Source organism: Zosterops lateralis (genome assembly GCF_965231275.1).
Source record: "Zosterops lateralis genome assembly, chromosome: 32".
In the NCBI taxonomy this organism is placed as follows: domain Eukaryota; kingdom Metazoa; phylum Chordata; class Aves; order Passeriformes; family Zosteropidae; genus Zosterops; species Zosterops lateralis.
In genome coordinates this window covers 777,168-799,898 of record NC_139792.1, presented here as the reverse complement: position 1 = coordinate 799,898, position 22,731 = coordinate 777,168, and the positions used below count along the sequence as shown (strand labels likewise).

General features: G+C 49.7%; 2 protein-coding genes across 2 annotated transcripts; one reads left to right on the top strand and one right to left on the bottom strand.

Moving 5' to 3' along the window:
- The first annotated feature begins 388 nt into the window (after nucleotides 1-388).
- Nucleotides 389-8,760, top strand: RACGAP1 (Rac GTPase activating protein 1). The gene is made up of 17 exons (XM_083881056.1): nucleotides 389-428; nucleotides 1,604-1,692; nucleotides 2,237-2,439; nucleotides 2,790-2,929; nucleotides 3,131-3,200; nucleotides 3,418-3,471; nucleotides 4,176-4,253; nucleotides 4,372-4,489; nucleotides 4,658-4,788; nucleotides 5,237-5,401; nucleotides 5,975-6,070; nucleotides 6,267-6,465; nucleotides 6,699-6,804; nucleotides 7,063-7,195; nucleotides 7,281-7,416; nucleotides 7,647-7,755; nucleotides 8,055-8,760. Exons 2-17 carry the CDS (start codon nucleotides 1,608-1,610, stop codon nucleotides 8,128-8,130), a joined length of 1,899 nt encoding a protein of 632 aa, XP_083737182.1. The 5' UTR covers nucleotides 389-428; nucleotides 1,604-1,607; the 3' UTR covers nucleotides 8,131-8,760.
- Nucleotides 8,761-9,875: 1,115 nt separating this feature from the next.
- LOC310920860 (interferon-induced protein with tetratricopeptide repeats 2-like) lies at nucleotides 9,876-12,971 on the bottom strand. Its single transcript, XM_083880912.1, has 2 exons — nucleotides 12,781-12,971; nucleotides 9,876-11,800 (listed from the first exon to the last, which is right to left on the bottom strand). The coding sequence occupies exons 1-2, from the start codon at nucleotides 12,798-12,800 to the stop codon at nucleotides 10,453-10,455; spliced, it is 1,368 nt and encodes a 455-aa protein (XP_083737038.1). The 5' UTR covers nucleotides 12,801-12,971; the 3' UTR covers nucleotides 9,876-10,452.
- Nucleotides 12,972-22,731: the final 9,760 nt, after the last annotated feature.

Sequence of the window (22,731 nt, the reverse complement as noted above, 5' to 3'; positions counted from 1 at the left end):
GTGGGCTCAGGCCCGCACGAGCCCTGTGCTAATACCTTTGCTCGAAATAACAACCAGGGCTCGTCCTTGAAGGAATTTCCCTGCCCAGAGCAGCCCCTCATGAGGGGCGGACAAGGAGCAGAACCAGGCCCGGGGGTCCCGGGCCCTCCCGGCGTCCCCGTTGCTAAGCAACGCGCGGCCAGCAGCAAAGATGGCGCCCGGGCGGCTTCAGTGCCCGCGGCCGCGCCCCACGCCCCGCCCCGCCCAGCAGCCAGGCCACGCCCTCAGCAGACATGGCACCGGGCTGGCTTCAGGAACCCGCTGAGATCAGCCAATGAGGGGCCCGGGGGGAAGCCGGGGAGAGCGGGGATTGGCTGGCGGCGCGGATTCAAACCGAGCGCGGGGCGGTTGGGGCTGCGAGCGCCGCTGGGGCCGGAGCCGCGGCCCAGGTGAGGGACCCTGAGGGGAGCCGGGGGGGCCCAGGTGAGGGACCCCGAGGGGAGCTGGGGGGGCTCAGGTGAGGGCAGGGACCGGCGGAGGAGGGCTGGGGGCGAGCTGGGAGGAACCGGGGGCTCAGGGGCATCCTGAGGGCTGAGGGGAGCGCGGAGGGCTGAGGGGAACGGCGGATCCCGGAGTCACCCAGGCCTATTCCCCGGTTGCCCGGTTCGGAGGGCGGCGGTGGGCGCTGTACAGGCCGGGCCGGTCCCTGTGGCCTCCCGGGGGTGACGGTGGGCACAGGGATCTTCGTGCTGGTGCTGGTAATTGAGGCACCGAGCTGGGCTGTGAGTTCCCACGACAAGGGCAGAGCGCTTCCACGCCTCGTAGTTCACCTAATACCGAGAAAACATCTATATATCGCTGTGCTTGTGAAGCCTGTACCTGTGAAACAGGTGCCTCAAAGCTTTGTGTGCTGCTGTGTTGTGTTCCCTGCTGGCAGCTCTCCCCAGCCCTCCAGCACCAGCTCATTGCCCTGCCTGCCCCAGCCACCTCTCGCATTAGTGAAGTCATTTCTGACTTGCTGAGCTGGAGACTTTCCTCTTCGCTGCCTCTGTTTATGCCGTTGTTGCTTGCTGCTGTTTGAGAGAAATGTGCTGACTGGTTGAATTTTAACAGCTATTTGCAGGAGGAGCTGTAACTTAAAATGCAGCTAAATTTAAAACTGTATTAAAATTCCCCAGAATGTTGCTCCTATTTTTGTCTTTACAAAGTGCTGAAAGCTTGCAGGTTTTTAGTGGCCTATATAGTACCAAGTTATTTGTAGACAGGGCACGGGGCTGTGTGCAATATCCTTTCTGAAGGGAAGGACTTGGGTTCCCTCATCTTGCTTTGGGTTCTGATCCCCTGTGCTGTGCTGGAGGGTAGTGGAAGCACTAAGGTGGGCAGATCTGCCTCTCTCCAAGGCTCTGTTACCCATAAACTGTGGATTTTCATTCCCAATGGAAAAAAAAACAGATGCACATATCTCCATAAAACATGAATTTTGTTCATGCAGCTTCTCAAACCCACTTGAAACCGTTTACACCCAGTAACCCCGAGGCTGGTTCCCTTTTCTTTGGGCTGGTTTCTGCTGGGAGGTGGGAGGGAAGGGCTGGGCTGCCATTAGCTGTGGTTTTTCTTTTGGCAGGAGGATGGAGATTGCCATGGTGAACCTGCGGGGTCTGTACGAGCAGCTCACGCGCCAGGCCGAGCTCCTGAGCGAAGGCAACGAGTGCCGTGAGTTCTTTGTTCCTGGAGAATCTGCTGAAGATGCCAAAACCAGTCCAATCTGTGTTTTTCCTTTATTGGAGAAATATCGAGTCCCAGCTGAATTTCTCTGCAAGGCCACGTTGTGCTTGTAGCAAACTGGTTTTGTGCAAAGTCTCCTGCTCCAGCTCTTCTGGCTGGTGCTGGTAGAGGAAGGGTTTGGTCTGAAAAAGGGAAGAGCTCGTGGACATCTCTTGTGTGGCTGGGTTGGGCTGAAGGCTGGGCTCTCCACGCCTCGGTTGGGAGCAGGTTGGGCATCAGGAGGAAGAATTTCTTCATGGAAAGGGCAGTCAGGGATTGGAGGGGGCTGCCCAGGGATGTTTGGTGTATCCATCCCTGGAGGTGTCCGAGGAATGACTGGACAATGCTCTGGGCTGGGTAACAAGTTGGGAATCAGGCACAGGTTGGACTTGGTGCTCTTGGAAGTCTTTTCCAACCTCAGAATTCCTGGGATTCTGCGTGAACCTGCTGTCAGCTGCTTGCCCAGCTAAATCTCCGTGTGTTCTCTCCCCAGAGTTTATTCAGTTGGCGAAAAACTTCGAGGAGTACAGGAGGAAATGGCAGAAAACAGAGCACGAGCTCAGCAGGTACAAAGATCTCCTCATGAAGACAGAGGCTGAGCGCAGTGCCCTGGACGTGAAGCTGAAACACGCCCGCAATCAGGTGGATGTGGAGATCAAACGGAGGCAAAAAGCTGAAATGGACTGTGAGAAGCTGGTGAGTAATTCCTATGTTACCCATCAGCTCTTGAGAGTGTGGAGACAAGGCGATTAAACTGCATTGATCAGTGGCAAATAAGGACTGGCACTCAAGGGAAGGGAAAAAACAAAGCAGGGAATTGGCTCGGCTCCTCTGAGCAGATTTCTGCTTTGATCTGGGAAAGGAGACTGGCTGCTGATGGAGCTGAGCTGCCATTACCTGTCTGAGCTGCCATTACCTGCCTGCAGCCATTAGCAGTCCATTGACACGAGTTCTGAGAGCTTATCTCTGGTATCTCGAGCACTTGCTCGGGTCTCACAGTAATTAAACACGGTGTATCCAGCTGCTGATGTTATCTGTGCTCACAGGAGCGGCAAATCCAGCTGATTCGGGAGCTGCTCATGTGCGATGCCTCCGGAGGCAGCATCCAGCTCAGCGAGGAGCAGAAGTCTGTCCTCGCCTTCCTCAACAGGCCACAGCCTTCTGTGGGAACTTCAGGCAACAAAAGGTAGGGAAACAGCGTTTTATCTGAGGTGTCAGGCATCAATCCAGCTGTCGGGCCTCGGTGACACATTCCTCACCCATGTCAACAGTCTTCCTTTTTGTTCTGCTTTAAAATACGGCTCTTCTGAGTCAGCGGGATTGTTCTGGAACCGTGACTGACTGAAAGCCAAACTGATACAAGCTTCTTCTAATTTTTGTTTTTCAGGCTGTCTACAATAGATGAATCTGGCTCAATTCTGTCAGACATCAGCTTTGACAAGACCGATGACTCACTGGTAATGTAACTCCACGTTCTCGAGTTCTCCTCCCCTGTAAAGCCCGAGGGGAGGGGGTTGATCTCCAGAGACCCTTTGTGTTTAGATTACTGGGGTATTAACCTGGCTGAGCTGATTTGCATTTCCCGGGTGTGCTGTTGGTTAAAATTTGATGAAAGCCCTGGCCAGGGGGGCTGTGTGGTATTTAGCATTAACCATTGCTGTGTATTTCCCCCAGGACTGGGATTCCTCGGTGGTCAAAGCTGTCAGGCTGAAGAGGAGAGAGAAGCGGGTATTGTTCAATTGTTCCCTGTCACAGAGTTTCCATTGTTCCCCCCGGCTGCCACAATGCCACCATCTGTCACCTCACAGCCACCTGTAGTGACCTCTGAGCACAGCCAGACCTCGATGTGCTGCTGCTGTGGGGGTTTAGATCGAAATTTAGGTCTGATGTCATGGTTTGTCTGCTGAAAAATGAGTGGTTTCTGTATATCCTGTGGTGTTACAATCTGGGGTTTACAAGAAAACACTTAGAGATTATTAACAGCTCCCAGATTAGGGGAAAATGGTGTAGGAAATTAATGTTTTTCTATTCTGTAAAGGAGCTTGTGCTTGTTCTGCTTTAAACTGCAGAAAATACAGATGGGAAAGAGCCTGTAACCATCACCTAGTGAGCTGGGAAGAGTTTGGGACTTACTTAGTTGGTGTTTTTTGTGTGTGTATTTTGTGGGGGTTTGGGTTTTTTGTCCTCCCTTCTTAGGCTGGTTTATTTTTTTTTTCTCTGAACTAAATTATAAAGCTGGCTAGGAAAAATTATTTGAAAGAGGTTCCCTAATTCTTCCTGGCACCTCCAAGATTGCCACGAAGCTGAGGTACCTCTGAAGGACTTGTCTGCACACTGCATGAAATGTTCAGTCCTTCTGGTCATCCTTGGCCAGTGTAATGCCAGGTGAGCAGCATTCCTGCTTCTGAGACAAGAACGTGCTCTCCTTTCAGCGCTCTTCCAGGCAGTTTGCTGAAGGGCCCCCAGCTCCTCAGAAGAAATCCAGATCCATTAGCAGCACAGCAGACCAGGTATGCTGGTTCCAGCTGGGTTTGTGTACCCTTGGCCACAATTCCTGCCTGTTTCCAGGGCCACTGGAACTCCCGTGTTCTGCCAGCACTCCTGCCATGGGTGTGTTTGTCATTCCAGGCTAATGAATCCATAGTAGCAAAGACCACTGTGACTGTCCCCAACGATGGTGGCCCAATTGAAGCCATTTCTACCATCCAGACTGTGCCTTACCCTCGGAGGAGCCGGAGGAAGAGTGGTGGGTGTGACATCCCCATCCTGTCCCCACACAACTGTGTGGATTATCCTGAAATGTCCATTATTCCTCCCAGGATTTGGGAGCTGCTTCTGGTTTATGATCCCCATGCTTTTTGGGGGGCAGAGAGTGATTCCTCCCAGTCATTCTCTTTCCTCTTGTGTCTTCCAGGTCCTTTGCAGCCCTGGAACAGCGAGTCCAGCATAGGCAGTAAGCAGCTGGAGCCCAAGTCAGACACTGATGGCTGCAGCACCCCGCAGCACAACGGAGGAGTGAGGCTGCACGACTTTGTTTCCAAGACGGTGGGTCTACAGGCAGGAGGAGCTTGGAAAAGCATCTCCTTCCATCCTGAAATGTGTGTGATAAGAGGCTGCCAGCTGTGTCAAAGGAGGCTGAAGTTGGATATTGGGAAAAGGTTCTTCTCCCAGAGAAGGGGTCATGCACTGACCAGGCTCCCCAGGGAATGGGCATTGCCCTAAGGCTGCCAGAGCTCCAGGAGCATTTGGACAACACTCACAGGGGTACACAGGGTGGGATTTTTGGGGTGTCTGTGCAGGGCCAGGAGCGGGACTGATGATCCTTGTGGGTCTCTTCCAATTCAGGCTATTCCATGATTCTGTGGTTACATCTCAGGTCAATATGAACTGTACCAGTTATCTACATGGATCAGGAAACTGTTACCCATTTAAATTCCTGCTGAATTACTTACACTGCACTAATCTCTCCCATCTGTGTGCTCTGCATCACCAGGTTATCAAGCCAGAATCGTGTGTTCCATGTGGAAAGAGAGTCAAGTTTGGGAAGATCTCTCTGAAGTGCAGAGACTGCCGGGTGGTGGCTCACCCTGAGTGCCGGGAGCGCTGCCCCCTGCCCTGCATCCCCACCCTCACGGGCACTCCAGTGCGAATTGGGGAGGTGGGTCTGTGCCCTGGGACCACCACAGGGGCCCACCTTGCCTTGGGACTCCTCAGCTCCAAGGCTGCCTTCCCCAGCAAAGTTCTCATTGCTCAGAGCTGCACAATAACATGCAAATGAGCTCATTAATGTATCATTGTGCAGGGAGCGCTGCCCTCTGCCCTGCATCCCCACCCTCAGGGCACTCCAGTCCGAATTGGGGAGGTGGGTCTGTGTCCTGGGCCCACCTCAGCTTGGGACTCCTCAGCTCCAAGGCTGCCTTCCCCAGCAAAGCTCCTGTTGCTCAGAGCTGCATAATAGCATGCAAATGAGCTGGCTAATGCATCACTGCACAAGCAGGGAGGGGGTGTAGGGGTGTGATGGTAGGAAGGCGTTGAGTGGGGAAGGTGGCAGCTCCGGGCAGGCGATGCAGCGTTGTGCTGATGGATGTGATGTTTCTTCATCAGTCCTGAGAAGAGCAACAATTCTTGTTTTCAGACCATAGATCTTTGCTGTGAATTCCTGAGAGAGTATTTTCCATGTCTTGGTGACTGAATCCATCTTTTTTTTTTTACTTCTCCTTCTGCCTTTTAGGGCACTTTGATGGATTTTGTCCCTTCTACTCATCCAATGATCCCTTCCATCATCGTGCACTGTGTTAATGAGATTGAGCAACGAGGGCTGCATGAGGTAAGAAGAAAATGAGGTGTGAAACAGGGCTAACGAAATGGGTTGTGGTGTTGGGGAAGCAAATTGTTAACCCAAATATCCCTTATTTATGGTGTGGATTGTGCTGCTCAGTGGGCGACTCAGGTGTGGAGAGAAGGTGGGGGTGGAAAAAAATATCATTTGACCTCCTCCCCTGAGCCAAGCTTTGTGCCAACAGACAGGCCTTTACCGTATCTCTGGCTGTGACAAGACTGTGAGGGAACTGAAGGAGAAGTTTCTTAGATCAAAGAACATCCCTTTGCTCAGTAAAGTGGACGATATCCACGCCATCTGTGGCCTTCTCAAGGATTTCCTGCGCAGCCTGAAAGAGCCCCTTCTCACTTTCCGGTTAAACAAGACTTTCATGGAAGCTGCAGGTGAGGAATTGCTCTTTCCTGAACCTCGATGGTTGTGGTTTTGCTGTCAAGGGAGCCAGCAGTGCTCTGTGGAGCCCTCATGCCCGAGTTCTAGTTGGGCAGGATACAAGATTATTAACACAGCATGAGGAGTTTCTGGCTTCTTTATTTTTCATAGTAGCTGTGGCTGTGAGGGGAATATTGCAGCTTCTGGGAGCACTTTGTTAGGTCTAAATATTATTTTTTCCTGCTAGAAATCTCAGATGAGGACAACAGCATCGCTGCTATGTACCAAGCAGTTGGAGAACTTCCTCAGGCCAATAGGGACACCTTGGCTTTCCTCATGGTCCACCTGCAGAGGTACATTCTGATGGACAGGAGGGTTGGAACTAGGTGATCTCAAAGGTCTCTCCCAACCCAAACCATTCTGTGATTTGAAAGGGGAAGGTTACCTCACTGGTGCTTTTTTCTAAATGGGTCTGGTTACTGCTTGTGAGCATGAAGTTTTAATTCTGGAGTGAAGCTGCTCGCTCAGAGGCCAAGAGTATGTGGGACAGGGGACTTGTATCACAAGTGAAGGAGCAAAGCTACATTCTTTCTTAATTTCTTTTAATGCAGGGTGGCTCAGAGCCCAGATACCAAAATGGACATCTCCAATCTGGCCAAAGTCTTTGGCCCCACAATAGTGGCCCACGCAGTACCAGATCCTGACCCCATGACCCTCCTGCAGGACACGAAGCGTCAGCCCAAGGTAGGACAAACCTTGATTTATCTCTCTCCCAGCTCAAACTGTTGTATGATTTCTATGATCAGTGACTCACCAGGTGTCTCTGCAGGTTGTAGAGCGACTTCTGATGCTGCCCATGGACTACTGGAGCCAGCTGATGATGGTGGAGCAGGAGAACATTGACCCAGCACACGTGATTGAGAACACCAACGCCTACTCCACTCCACGGACACCTGAGGTTCAAGGTAATCCTGGTTTCTGCTCTGTTACTAAAAGCAACAACTCTCAATCCAAGCAGCCTGAGAGGCTCTCAGAGCCAGCCAGCTTCTTGGAGGGAGGAGAGAGAAAAGCAAAATGTGCCAGGAAATGCCAGATTTGTCTAGTGCTTTTGACAGATGCTAGGGAATGCCTGATGTTCCCTGCATGGCAAAGAAAACTTCAGCTGTTCTCACACTGTGCTGCTCTCTTTTGGCAGTGAGTATTCTGGGACCTCTCACCACCCCAGAGCAGCAGCTCTCCAAGACCCCCTCGTCCAGCTCCTTGTCCCAGAGGGTCCGTTCCACCTTCAGCAAGACCACCCCCAAGTAAGTGCCAGTGGGTGCTGTCATGCCCTGTTTGGAATGACTGCAGGGGGTTTGGGGTGCTCTAGGGACAGCTGAGACATTTGGGGGCAGCCTTCACTTATTTCTCACTCAACCCTCCCTCAGTCTGTGCTGTGAGAGCAGCAGCTGCCTGAGGGGGGTAACAAACATCCTCTTACAGTAGGAGAGGAACAATTTTTGGGAGGTGGGTGAAATCTGGGTGAATGTTCCCTGGATAAGGGAGAGTGGTGGACCTCTGTGTCCAGAATTCCAATCTGATATTCTTGTTTCTATTGAATTAGATTTGGGAGCAAAAGCAAATCAACGACCCACCTTGGACATCAGGGGAACTTTTTCCCCTCTCCTATGCTCAAGTGAAGACCTGGGAGTTGGTCTTGTCCTGGCATTTGCACACCAATGCTCACAAGTAGAAGAAACGCAGGTTGTCTCCATGGCCCCTGGCAGCTTATACTAAATGATGTTTTGCCTTTTATCTTTCAGCTTAACTGAGACTTCTAATGGGATTTTATAGTGCAATTTATTTTTTATTATCTAATGCTGTGCTGAATGTAGTATTGGTGAAGACAGTAACAAGCAGGATTTTGTTCAGTATTAATAATTAAAAAAAAAACCTCTAGAGAATGGCATTTTCACTAACATCTGGTTTTCTCTCTGTATGAAGTAGAGCAGTCACAAAATGAGGGTCAGTTGGTTGAGGTTTTTAGGACTCCATAGGATGTTCTTGACACAGTAATGTCTGAACTTGGTTCGGAATCCAGGCTTTCTATCGGCACAGTCTGTCCCAGCTGGCTGCTGCTGCAGCTGGAATCCTCAGGATGGCAGTGTTGGACTGGGCTGGTGGGAAAAAGCCTCTTTTTAATGAACTGCCCGAGGCACTGTGGCTCCTCTTAAAGGAACATTTCCTGGTACTGCGTTTGCAAGGGGTGAATTCTGTAGAGGAGGGTGTAGAAGCAAAGCCAAAGGATTCCTGGGTAAGCCAAAGGAATTAGTGCTGCTCGTGCTGGTGAGGGAAAGGAGGGGGTTCACTGGGGGTGGGAGTTCTGCTTTCCCAGGTCAGGATCTGGTTCCTTTCCCAGTGCTGTGTGAAGACACCTGCGGAACACACACGACTTTATCAAGTAGCTGTTTTTATTGAGATTTGGAAAACTGTCCTGACTGTGCAGTTAAGTAAATCTTGATGTTTTACACAACCCACAGTTTTGTGTACTTTGGCTCATGGTTTTAACTTGTGCTTGTGTGTTTTCACCCAGGCACGTGTAGCCTCACTGGGGGCTGCTCTCTGAGGAGCTCCTGCCCCAAGGACTGATCCCAGCCAACTTTGCTGCTGGGGGCAGGATCCTGCCCTGGGCTGTGGCTCCTGGGTCAAGGGAAGGAAGGAGGATGACAGGTTTGGTCCTCACTATTGTGTTGGGAGGTGAAATAGCCTCTGGGGTGTGTGTGGTGGCCTGGGGTGTTTATCTTTCCCCTAAATTGTGAGGTCTAGGGGGGTGAAGTGTTTGTACACTGGTACTGACCCACTGCTGGGGCCCCTGAGCCAGGGGAGTGTTTCTGGCCTCTGGGCACTCAGACACACCAGGTGTGCATGGGAGGGGCACTAAGGTGTGTTCTCCTTACCCAAATTCTGGTTTTGGGCTCACTTAATCCTTTCCTGGGGCATCTTCTCCCAGCCTAGGTCCTTGCCTGTTCCTCACTGGAGCAGAAACATGGTCACTGTTGGTGGGACCTGCTGAGGGACATTGCCCTGGTCCCTGTGGCACTGCTCTGTGGGGACAGGTAGGTTTGGGGACGTCTGAGCAAGCCACCCCCACTCAGGTACTGCTGGGCACAAAGGTGACCCTTGGGGATGTGACTGGGATGGGGAGGTGCCCACCTGTGCCTGCAGGTGAGGGCACAAATTCCCACTGGGAAGGGCCTGGAGAGATGGAGAGTGAGAACAATGAGGAGATGGTGGATCTTTGGTGTTCCGTGCTCTGGATGCTTCAGGCTACAAGAAGATACCAACAAGGAGAAATCGTGCAGCAAGAAATATTTATTGATCAAAAAATGTTAAAAGCCTCAGTTTAGCTCCAGAAACAGGGATGAAAATGTCATTCCTGGTGGGAACCAGTACAAGAAAGCCCCTGGTTTATGTCCAGGCAGGGGCAGGCATGCATGTGTTTCTGAGGATTAGTGAAGATAAAATCACCCTTGTGGGCTCTTTAATTAGCAGTGTTTAATTCCTTTGGACAGACCAGGGGATTGTGTGTGTCCCATACAGAAGGACTTCACCCTCATCACAGCTCCTCACTGATCTTGAGGAGAAATCCACCTCCTGGTTCATTGCAAATGGTAGAATTCTTACAATTAATGAGTTGATTTCTCACATTGCCCTAATCAGCGTTCGGTTCTGATCAATGGCACTTCCAAGGGAGACACACAGGTCCACACCTGCAGGAGATTGTGCTCAGACCCTGTAAGCCAAATTCTTTGCTCTTGTTTTCATTTCCTTCTGGGAGAAGAAGCAGGACACAGCAGTGTGGTTAAGGTTTGGACACTTGGTTACCCACAGGTGGGATTTGATGGCTGAGCAATGGGACGACGTGAGGAGCTGACAGAACCACTCTGTCTGTGTGAGGGGTGGGATTGCTGTTCGGAGCCAGACAGTCCTTTTGGCCTTCTAGCCTTGGGAAAACTCATGCCCTACTCAGTGTGAGGGGAGTGATCCCCATCATCTAAAGCGAGGGCAGCAAAATGCCGAGGCAGGTGCTGGTCAGCCTCTTGGAGGAAGCGATAGATGTCGTTGGCAGCGTCGGCGTCACCGTTGCGTTGGTAGATCTGAGCCATCTTCCTCAGCCTGCGCCCACAGTCCCTCCTCTGCTCTGTCTGCTCAAGAATGTTGTAACCATTCATGAACTTGTCTTTTGCCTTATCCTGGGATCTACGCCGGTAGAGGAAGAACTTTCCCCAGAAGCGATTCAGGGCTTGACGTTGTTTGGGGCTCAAGGTGTCGATTTTCTCTTGCAGTTCCCTGTAAATTTCTTCTTCCTGTGCCGGGTGTCTTTCACCAATTAACTCTGCCAACTGCAGCTGGAGAAATGTAAGGTCAAGGTCTGGATGTTCCTGAATAATTTGCCGGAGGTGACTGATGGCTGCATCCAGTATATAATCTTTGTCTCTTGGATTAGCTTGAAGCCAGTGTTGTTTGTAGCCCTTGGCCAAGGCCTGGTAGAGAAGGTGGTAACCTGGGTCCTGCTGCAGGGCTCGCTGGGCAATCTCAATCGCTCGCTTTGTCGACCGTGGTATCCAGAGCAAAACTGAGAGTTTGAGGACCTCAGGGTCAGAGCTTTTCTCTGCACATTCTTCGATCAAGCCAATTGATTTTTCTCTATCTGCATGTGCAAGTAGCTCGGCCAAATATATTTTAGCTCTGTAGTTGTTTGGCTGCTCGTCGATAATTCTTTCCAAGTGGATTATGGCTTCACTTGCACTATCGAGTTGCCAGGAGAATTTCCAGGAGAAATAAAGAGCCATTCCAAGCCCAGTACGGAAAGATCTGTTCTCTGGTTCAAACATCAAGGCCAGGTCAAAGCATTCTCTTGCTCGTTCCCCATTCCGGATTCTGGTAACCAGGAGGGACCATCCTTTCTGGGCCTGGATGTGTGGGATCAGCTGCACATCCCAAAGAGTTGGGCAGAGCTGCTGAACTCGTTCCAGGCAGGTTTCAGCCTCCTGATAGGAGCCCTGAAGGTAGTGAATCCAGGCATAATTCCCATAGATGACCAAAGAGCCAGCAGTGGATGCTGCCTGCTCCTCTTCCTCGTTGTGCTCCTCAGCAGCTCTGAGGCTTTGCAGAGCTTCTGTGCTCTGGTTGTTCAGCTGGTGCAGGTAGGCCTGGAGCCCCAGGAGGGCCACCTGGCTCTGGTGGCCCATGTGCTTGATGTCAACGTCCAACCTCTGCAGGTGATGCCGAGGATTGTGCAAGTCAACGCCCAGCTGCCAGGTGAAGTGGCACTGAAGGGCATCCAGCTTCTCCTTCAGCTGCTCCTTGCTAGAAAGAGGAAATGGTGAGTTAAGGAAGGGTTTGACCCTGGGGTGCCCACACAGAGCAGGAAAAGAGGAAGGGAAGTGGAAGACAAAACTCTGTCCAGTGTCTCAACACATCCCTTGCACTCAGGCTACTAAAGAACCTTCAGATCCTTGTTCTAAACAGCCCATTTTTCAGGGAGCTCTTCCCATTGGAGAGCAGCAGGCCAGGAATGGATTCACCAGTGCCTGGAGTCAGGGCTGCTCTCTTATCTAAGCCAAAAGCCCTGGGATGGGCTGCAAAAAGGGAAAGTAGAGCCAGCCCCACACATTCAGTGAAAGCTTCTTTCACTGATCTCGTCAGTGAGATTCCAGGAGGAATCCACCTCTTGCTTCATTGCAAATGGTAGAATTCGTATAATTAATGAGCTGATTTCTCACATTGCCCTTTCTCACATTACCTTCTATGGGGAGGAAGCAGGGCTTGTGTCTTCAGCTGAAGGGTGAAGAAATGGCTCAAAAAAGAGCCCCACAAGGTAAGGAAGAGGTTGGACTGGAGTGTCTCTTCCCTAAGGAAAGGCTGAGAGAGCTGAGACTGTTCAGCCTAGAGAAGAGAAGGCTCGGAAGGATCTTAGAGCTACAGAAATACCTGAAGGGAAGGAACAAAAAAGTGCCAGGCCTTTTTAGTAGTGCCCACTGCCAGGGCAAGAAGAGCACAAACAAGCCCAGAAAACTTAACTGTGACAAGAAGAGAGGCCTTGCACAGTTTTTCTGGACAGGTTGTGCAGTCTCCACCCTCAGAGACACTCCAAAGCTGTCAGGGTGCAGTCAGAGACGGACAAGGTGACTTTTAGAAACCCTTTCCAGACTAAACCTTGGTGAGATTCTGAGCCAGGACATTGTGCTGAGCCTTGTCCCTCCCACACCTTGTCACTGTGGGAGCTGTGACTAAGAACAGGTTGCTGTTCTTGACCCCGCCCTGGCAAAGTCATGCTGTGCACTCACCTCATTTTTGCTGCAGGCATCTTGTCACTGTCGAGGGATGATGGTTTGGCTGCACCTCTTCCCCACAGCAGCAGACCCTGGGCAGGACAGTCTGTGACCTAGAGACTGACCCTTAAATAGGACAGCTCTCTCCTGGGTGGAGTCAAATTAAACCACTTTTCTAGGATGAAATGGAACTGGAAGAGCTTAACCCAAATGTATCCTTTTCCTCTAGTGGGAGGAGTCAGATGAAACCAGTTCTCTAGGATGAAACGAAACTGAAACCAAAAAAAGTATCATCTTCCCGTCTTGGAGTTACCACTTTCTTTTCATAAAAATGACACCAGGATTTGGACAGAAAAGAAAGGGAACCCTGTGGTCAGAGCAGCAGGGTCTGAACTCCCCTCTGGAGCCCTCCCTGCTGAAAAGGACTTTGGTGTTAGAGCTTTTACCCGGTGGGAGGTGAGGGAGGATCCATTAGAATGGAAACACGACATCATCATGTTATCAGTGATGACCCTGCAGGACTTTGTCCCCAGGGCTTGTCTGCCTCTGCCCTGTCAGCTTTGCTGGAGTTTATCTCCTCTGGATCTGCCCTGGCAGCTTTGCTGGAGTTTTTCTCCTCTGCTTTGCCCAGCTAAAAGGGGATGGCAGTTGAATTTGAAGTTTGGTATGAGGTGCACCTGGGATAAATCTCAAATCCTTCCTTAAGGAGCAGGAAGTGCTGACAGAGCTCAGGATGGTCCCAGGGGTACCAGCAGCTCATTGGGAATCCACTGCTGATCACTGAGGTTTTGGCAGTTGACAGAAACCAGTGGAAGTGGCAGAGAAAATCCAGGTAAAATGCAGGACACGTGGGATGTCTGGGTGTAATGGGGAATTGCAGCCCCGGGAAGAAAGGTTCCACTAGAGAGAACAGTAGAAAACACATTTTAAAAAGTAGCCTCAGGTAGGCTCTAAACAGAGAAAGAAGAAACCACCAGCCTTAGAATCATATTCCTCGCAGCAAAGAAGAAAAAACCTGTCACTATTTCACCCCCAGGATGCTGATGAGTCACTGCAGCAGTGCAAAGCAAGGAGGAGAATTTACTGCTGGAGGAGCAGGATAGATCCTTTTATCCTCTGTGTTTATTTTTTTTTTTCCTACTGCTGACAACCTTTAATAGAAAATGAGTAATTTGGCTATTAGCGTTAGCACTGCTGGATGAACAATGAGTGGTTGCTCTATCTTGATTAGGCTGAAGCACTAATTAGACAACCAATAACATCTAATTCTTGAATCCTCACATCAGCATCTTTCTGTGCATTTGGGCTCCACCAAGCTGCTTCTCTCTTGCCTGAGGTGGCCAGGACGGGGATGTGTGAGTTGGGTGCTGGGCAGATGTTTTGGCTCCCTGGGCTGGGGCAGAACTGGCAGGATGGAGGAGAAAATTCACTGCTCAAATCCCCCAGGCCTTGACAACACTTCTTGGCTACATCTGCTAATATTAGGGCTGGTTTGGGGATGATTACAGTTCTGTGCAACAGCTATTAATATCATACAAAGCTTGGATGGAAGTCAAAAATAACAGCAAATGAGAAAACTACCAACCAGCAGCCAAACAGGAAGTACAGGCAAGGCTTGGTGTTGTGAAAGATAAATGGTGGGAAGGAAAAGCAAAAGAGCTGCAATAAGATGCAGAGGAAAAAAGAAATACAAATATTTTTTTTGTTGGTGGTTTGAAAACAGTCCCTTGGCTTCAAAACATTCTGTTACATCAAATAACGCTGATGGAATTCTGAGCTGATGGAGAGGAAATCCTGGTTTATTTGCCCAGAAAAACACCTGTTTGTTATAAAACTTCCTTTGGCTGATTCTGGGCCACGAGGAAGGGGCTCTGAACCACCAGAGTGAGCTGCAACGTGGAGCAGGAAAAGACAGAACGTGGAAATGCTGTTCTCAAACAGTGCCTGCAGCATTGGGAAGCTTCAAGAAGCTCCATCTGAGTATCCAAGGCCAGAACTAAAAATACTTCGAGGTGTGGCCGCAGAATTTCCCAGACAAAGTCTTGAGTCCTGGCTGAACATCTAAATTTTTTCTCTGTTAATTGTCTATAACTTATTTACTGGCATTCAGGCACAGGTGAGGCTCCTGTGAGTGAGGAGACAGGTAATAGACTGGTAAAAGACAGGTAATAAAAGGTGTTTTCAGTTTGTCACGGTTTCTATTCAGCTCCCCTTGGCTGTGCTGCTCCAGCCCTGCCCTCGGGTGCACTCACAGCTCCAGGGCAGCTCTGCAGGTGGGTGTTCAAACCTCTCCAGGGGAAAAAAAGTGGCAAAAACAGACTTTAAACCTTATATTGGTGCTTGCACTGAGGTCTTTAATTCATGGCTTTGTACAAATCCCTGGACAAAATCCTTGGAGTCTCCACCTGGTCTGATATTTGAGGAGAGATTCCTTTACTCTCAAGGTGCTGAGGGCCTGGTGAGGTCACCCAGAGAAAACCTGTGGCTGTCCCTGGATCCCTGGAAGTGTCCAAGATCAGGTTGGATAAGGCTTGGAAGAACCTGGTCTGGTGGAATTATGGCAAGGGAGAGTGAAACTGGATGGTTTTTTATGTCCCTTCCAACACAAACCTTTCTACGACCTCAGGATTTTTGATGAGACCAAAACAGGTAATATTTCTCAAAAGAAGAAAAAAAAAAAAGGGGCTTATGAACTTCAAAGATATTAATTTTCCCCTCCTGTGTGTTCCCTGACACAGCACAGGCGTTGCAGGAGGATTTGGTGCCAGCAGGTGGCAGACGCTGCCCACGAATGACTCTTTGCTGGGTTTTTGCAGCGACTTTCCCTCCCCAGCCCGTGAAAAAGAGCGATGCTTTTATGTTTTTGCATATTTTCAGATTTCTGCCTCGCAGCTGGATTGGTTTTTTAACAATATTCCAACCCCCTCCCCTTTATTTGGATGAAAACATCTATATTTGGGAAAGTGGTGGTTTCCCATGGGTGAAAAACAGGGAGAGAAAACAGGGCAGGACCTCAGAGAGCTGCCTGGGGAGGGTGTTCATCCTCCTCACAGCTGAGCTGGGCCCAAGGGAAGGTCTGGAATGAAAAAGGAAATGTTCTGTTGTGTAATATAGACAGAAACTGTGAAACCAATGTTGTTTCCTCACCACAATATTTGCCCTTCTTGTTTCCAAACACCTTTGGATGTGCAGCCTCTGTTCACACCTTGGTTCTTCCTCACTCTGACACTGGGACTTGGATCTACTGATTCCTCCAGGTAAAGGTGACCTGGATTTTCTGCCTTGCTCACACCTGAGCCTTGGGTGAGAAGGTGAGAAGGAACCACCAGAGCCTGGATTTGCTGCCCTGGGGTGCCACAGGGAGCCCTGGCAGGGAATAGCTGCACTCCAGACACTCCTGGATCCCCCCAAACCAGACAAGAGATGCTCGTGCTGCTTTTCTCTCCTGAAACCTGCAGAAAACGGAGCTGTCGTGCATTTCAAAACCTGAGGCTGAAACACCTTCCCTCGAAGCGCCTTTCTCTCCTGAATTAATCCATCTCCAAACACCCCAGGAGGCTCTCCCTGCCTGTTTACAGCTCTGCTGAGGCAATGAGGTCACTGCACAGGCTTGATCAGCCCCAGAGAAACGATTCCAGGGGGCAGAGAGCAGATGATAGCGAGGGGTTCAGTTAACTGTCCTCGGCTCCTCACCATCCCCACCGTAGCCAGGGTGTGTCTGGAGGGGCTGGAAGACACTGAGATACCAACGGCCTCCCCTGGCTGCTCAGGGAGGGTGGCTTATCTCCCAGAGCAAAGCCTTCCCTGCTATCAGCACCCCCGAGAGACACTCAACTGTCTTCCAACTGCTCTGATGGGGGTGATAAACACGGAGCATTTGCTGCTCAGCCAGGCTGGGAAAGGCCAGAGCACCGGGGAGGCTCATCTGGGGCAGCAAGAGCCTGGTGGTGAGAGCTGGGAGAGGTTGGGATGTTGAGAGTTCTGAATTCTCCCTTTTGATCCAGCTCCTGCCCTGTGAGGGGCTGTGGCCTTTCACCCCTTCTTGAAAAGGAACAGTGCAGGCAGTAAAAGTTCAGGAGATGCAAAAAGGAAAGTTAAAAAAAAAAAAATGGGAGTGAAAATCCAGGAAGAATTTCTTCATGGAAAAGGTGGTCAGGAATTGGAAGGGGCTGGTGAGAGAATGACTGGATGTGGCTCTCAGTGCTCTGGTGTGGGTGACAAGGTGGAAATCAGTCTCAGAGGGCTCTTCCAACCTGAATAATTCAGGGATTCTGTGTGAAACACTGGAAGTGGCTCCTGCAGCTCCTCTTGTACCTGTCCTTGAATTCAGACACCCCATCATTGGGGTTTTGCAGTAATGGGAATATCCAGGACCTGCTCAATCATTCCAGGGGACTGGGAATGGTTGAGCTCAGAGCACAATGAGGGCATGGAGAGTGTGGCTGTTGTTTACTCCAAAAATAAATCGATGAGGAGGTGAACAGGCCCACCAGGAGAGGGTACAAGAGATTCCACAGGATTTTTAGTGTTGTTAACTAATGAAAACCAGAGGGAAAAAAAATCAGATCCTCTGATTCCAGCAGCTGGTCCAAAGGCCCTGCTATCAGGGCATAAAAGTAATGAAAAATTTGCAGTGTTCAGATTTTGATAAGATTGCAAACAGCAGCAGTTCTCACTGGTAATTAACGGAGGAGTTTCTGTATGTGGAAGGAATCAGAGGATCTCAGTCACTCTCCAGACAAGCAGCTGATGGAGGGCGATGCCAAGAAGGCTGAAATGTGTCAAAACTTCCAAGGCTGATGCATCAGACGAGGATTATAATTGACAGAGGAGAGAAATATCAGAATAGTAAGGGAAAAAAAAACAACCAACCAAACCAGGGTAGAGATGCACTAGAATTCATAGAAGACTTTCAGGTGATTTGGGTAAGATTAAATTCACTCAGCAGGTGCCAGAAAGCCAAGAAAGGGAACTTGAACCCAGAGAGGGTGGAAAATGGGCAAGGAAAAATGCCAAAGGTTTCTCTTCAAGCGGAGGCTGAAGATCAGAGAGAATTATGTGGTGTTGGGATCTGGGAGAAGAGTGGAACCAGCAGTTAAACGCATTGTTTGTCAGCACCAAAGAGAATGAGAAACTGCAACGGTAATTGGGCAAGATCCAACCATCCCAAGCAAAGATAATTGAGCTAATTTACATCCACAATGATGTTCTGAGCGCTGTGCTCCCACAAGAGGCTGTAAATACATAAAGTTTTATGGCTTTTGATGCTGTTCCACATGGCCCATGAGAAAGAGAAAGAAACGCTCCAGATAAAATCACTCCAGAGAGTTTCCAAGACTGTGACAAGTCCTGCCCAGAGGACAATTCTCTGTGGTTTCCTTGCAGAACAGAAGGGTAGAAGTAAAGGTGTGTTTTTTGAGAGGTTAAAGAATTGGATCAGGAATGGTGAAATTGGGCAGGAGAATGTTTCCTTCTCACCTCTCTGTTGAGGGTGGCTTCTATAGACAGCTTGGAAAGGAAAATAATTTTAATTGCCATGAAATAAACAATCGGGGATGGAGCCTGGGTATTTCTGCAAACAGATCCTGAAAAATCCCCGTTCCCTCAAATTCTGTGTTTCTCTTGGGCCGTTGCTCTCCGAAATGGCAACGCTCCCTCCTGAGAAGGATTTTATCCTTTGCCAAAGTCCCAAAACAAGAGATTACATGATGTGATTTCCTGTGCGAGCAGGACTGGCTCTAACGACCCACTGAACCTCTCGGCCTTGAAGGTTGAGGTTTGTTTTCTTCAGCTTGGGCTTGGCCCCAGGCCAGCAAAAGCCTTTGTGTCCTAACTTTTATCTAAACACACGCACAAAGAAAGGGGAGAATACAAAAACATGCAGTGTCTTCTAGAAAGAGAAAACAAACTCTCCCTAATCCTGAGCCTTCCTCCATCAGCTTTCAGGAAACAAAGGGACAGAGGTGAGTTGTTTTCTCTAAACCATCATTTCCCCCCAGTGAGATGACAGCTCCCTGCTCACTCCTCAGTCAAGCAGAGCTGGAGGTGACTATTTCTCACCCAGGCACCTCTAACAGCCTTTTTTTTTTTGTGGCTTTTTCTCCTCTTTTTCAGCTCAGAGCACCTGAAGCTCTGAGAAGGCTGTCAGAGCCTTCCTGAGTGGTTTATTTTTAGCAGCTCCAGCCCCTGGGGAATGCAGTGAGTGGTGCAGAAACACTTGAAAATACCAGACTCCCCCTTTTCCACACGAGCGAGCTCTTAAACCTGCCCAGACTCTCTAATGGCTCAATCCAGCAATCGTATTTCATTCCACGGGGTTTTATTTGATGTTTCAATCCTGAGATCTTTCCCCTTCCATAAACGTTTATCGGATCCCTCGACTCCTTTTCTTTGAAGCACCAAAATCCTGAAACCTCTCGTCCTGGATGAGTCCTGTGGCTTTGGCCCCATGAAAGGAGAGCCCCAGATTGTTTTCCCAGCCTCTGTTCCTGGGGAGCAGCTCCTCAGCCCCTTGTGCTGTGTGGGCATTTCATCATTTCATCATTTCATTGTTTCATCCGGAGCATGGCGGCCAAGCAGAATTTCCTTCGAGCTGCAGATAAGCAGATTCTGGTTGATAGGGGGGAGAGGCCCTGCTCGAGCAGCCCCTGGGGTTCCAGCTTTGAGAGAAGCCTCGAGGGCCGAAGGGGAAGGAAATGTTTAATGCTGTGGACGCAGGACATGGAGAGAAAAACAACACCCAGAGATGCATCAGCCTTAAACACCTCCCCCTGAGCTGCCCAGGGTGGGCATCCCAAAAGTTGACACACAAAGCTGCAGCCAGGTAAATGTTTTCTAAGCCCTGTTTGGTGAGAATTCCTCAGGAATTGGCAGCAGAGTCAGGTCATTGTGCAAGAAGCCCCAATCAGGCGGGGGGAAAGAGGATCATGTATTGAAAAATCAAGTTGTCTTTGTGAACAACATGAATGGTCACGTTACAGAAAGCAAATCCCTGGGAAAAAAAGACCCCCCAAAAAACCCTCAAAAAACCAAAACACTCCCCCCCCCCAAAAAAAAAACAACCCCAAAAACACACACAAAACCCCCCCCCCAAAAACCAAAAAAATCCCACCAAACCAACAAACAAACAAACAAAAACAACAACAAAACCCCACACAAATAAAAAAAAAACCCACAAAACAATTCCAGGCTCCTCAGTGGAGGCTGCAGAGCGTGGCTCGCTCGGTGCTGAGACATGAAACGTGTCAGGGCACGCACGGCATCACTTCTTAGAAATCACAGCTCTTCTCAGCATCAGCAGAATTTAAAAATATAATAATTTCCACTTCCAGAGAGCAGAGGGAAATGGCACTGAGTGTTATCGGAAAGATGGAGAGGGATAACAAAGCTGTGGTCAAACCCAGCAGAAGATAATTTTAAGTCAGACTGGCCCTTGAAAAAAAAATCTTAGAAAAAAAAAATCAATAACAAATCAAGCCCAGCAATAACAAACCAAGGACTTCTGGAGAAATACTCCCTAATTTCAGGCAGATCCGTCTGTGCTCCAGCAACAAGAACTACTGGAGAGCAGAGAAATGTGGGCAAAAAGTTACACCAGGGTTGTAAATGCACAGATTGGAGGAAAAAAAATGTGATCCAAGGGGTTCCTTCCCAATTTCCAGGGACACAGGAGAGAAAATGAGTGTGAAAAATCTTCATTTTGGGGCCACCTGCCAGAGTAGGTAATGGCTGGGCAGAATATCCAGGAACAGGCTTGGTCTGAGCTCAGGGACCTTGAATTCCTGGTGGGATGGGAACTCCTGAGCCCAACCTGGCCCTGCCCAGCCTGGAGTGTGTCACCCCAGCAGAGGTGACAGAGGGACACCCACGTCCCCATCCTGTCCCCATCCCGGGAAAGATGTCCCAGCTCTGCCCAAGCCTTCCATGAGCTGCCTCCAGATGGTGCTCCAGTCGGTTTTCTGGGATTTGAAAGGATTCGATTGTCACAGATGGGTTTTCTGGGCAGGTCTTTGCTCAGTGGTAAAAAAGGAGGGGTGGACTGTGCTCAGCCCTTGCAGGGAGCCTTCAGCTGCCCCTGCCAAGCTCTTCCTCACTGTGTGAGCTCCTCATTCCCAGCTCAGGCACCGGGAACCCCCGAGGTTGCCAGGAATGAGTCACAAACAAGGTCCCTGTAGGAAAGGAGAACTATGGATTCGTAACCTTGACCGCGCCGGGTAGGAAAGGTTTATTTGTCCAGTTTGCTTTATAAATAACCCAGAAAGCACCAGTTTTGTTTTTTCATGTGGAGGAACCTCATCCAAGCCTTGGTCCTGGCCAGGGAGAGCAGTCCCTGTGTTTGTTTAATGACTCAGAATGCAAAATTCCCTGAGAGATGAGAGATAAGGCCAGGGAGGGGGTCAGTGACTCTGTGGGGACAGCACAGAGGACATCCCTGCTCCTCCTGGCCCTGGGGTCTCACCATTATCCCCCACCCCTTCTGAGGACCCCACAGGGCCCCCCCATGCTGTGACTGAACCTCTCAGTGTTGGACCTCGAGCGAGGAAAAAAAGGGGTTAAAAAGAAACTGGAGCAGTTTAGTGGAGAAGGGAAAGATTTGAGGTCAAAGAGCAAAATGTTCCAGAGGGATTCACGGAAAGGGACCTGTGGAGTCACCAAACATGACTGCAGGGAGAAACTGAAACCCTGAGAGGGACATTAACCCTGTCCAGGTAAGGCTGAGCCTGGCATTTCAAATCCATCAGCTGGGAGGGTGTTGGAGCAATCCTGTTCTACAGAGATCAGGGGTGTTGTACCAGGAAAAGTCAGTTCTTGCCGGGCTGGGGGGAGGCCTGGCTTCCTTACAGAGTCAGGCAGAGATGGCACAGCCAGAGGGGAGCCAGGCCTGCCCCTGATTCCTGCCCCACAGCAGATCCTTCCCTAGAAACACAGGAATCCCTCCTATCCCCTGTACAAGTGGTGTTGGGACAGAGAACACCATCAATAAATAGCCTTTTTATCAAGTGGGAGTGTTGTGTTAGTCTCTCCATCACACAGTGTTATTCTCCCTTTCACATGAACAGCTCCAGCTTTATTATTATTATTATTATTATTGTTGTTGTTGTTATTATTATTATTATTATTATTATTATTATTATTATTATTATTATTATCATCATCATCATTACAGGACCTGAGTTCTGGAAAGAGGCAAAAACTCTTTTACACCGAGGATGATGCTGAGAAATCCCGGGCTCTGGCAGGGATGGGCTGGGCAGCACCTGAGCTGATCCAAAGGGAAATTAGCTCCCAGCTAATGAGCCTCGAAACCCTGCCAGCCTCAAGCACAGAAAACTTTGCACAGTGAGTGGAAAATAAGCCGAGGGGGGTGAATAGAAAGGCTGTGCTCAGCACTTTGGGGATGTTCAGCCTTTTTCTTCCATTTGCAAAAGGCCTTTCCCCAGGTGGCTTCGCCTCCCCTCAGCCTGATTTACAGAACACTCAGGATTCCAACAAATCTGTAAAACTGGATACTTCCCTCGCCCAGCCCACTCTTCCTTCAGCCCTTATCTGCCCTTACCTGTCTCCACTAGGTCGCTTTAAAAGTCCCAGACACTTCCTTCCTTTGTTTGTCTTGGCCTGAAAGGGAAATGTCTTGTGTGTCAAAGGTTTAGTGCAAATTCCTGTCCAAGCTCTTTACTACCTCTGGCCTTGGTAAATCAAACTCCTTCTCCCAGCTGGGGATTTGCACAGTGAATCAGATTCTCTCCTCACATTCTCCCTCTCCTGCCTGCACACAGGATTGAGATGGAGCAGCAAAATAAGGAGTTAAATCCCTATAGGCTGCTGCAAATTCGGGATGGAAAAGAAATTCTGGGTTTCAAATGTGTTTGCACAGGGCCAGAGTTTCTCCAGGGCTGTGCAACTGTCCCAGCTCTTCTTTTTCTTTAGGAAAATCACCTGGGCTTAGAGACCCAAAGCAGGACATGG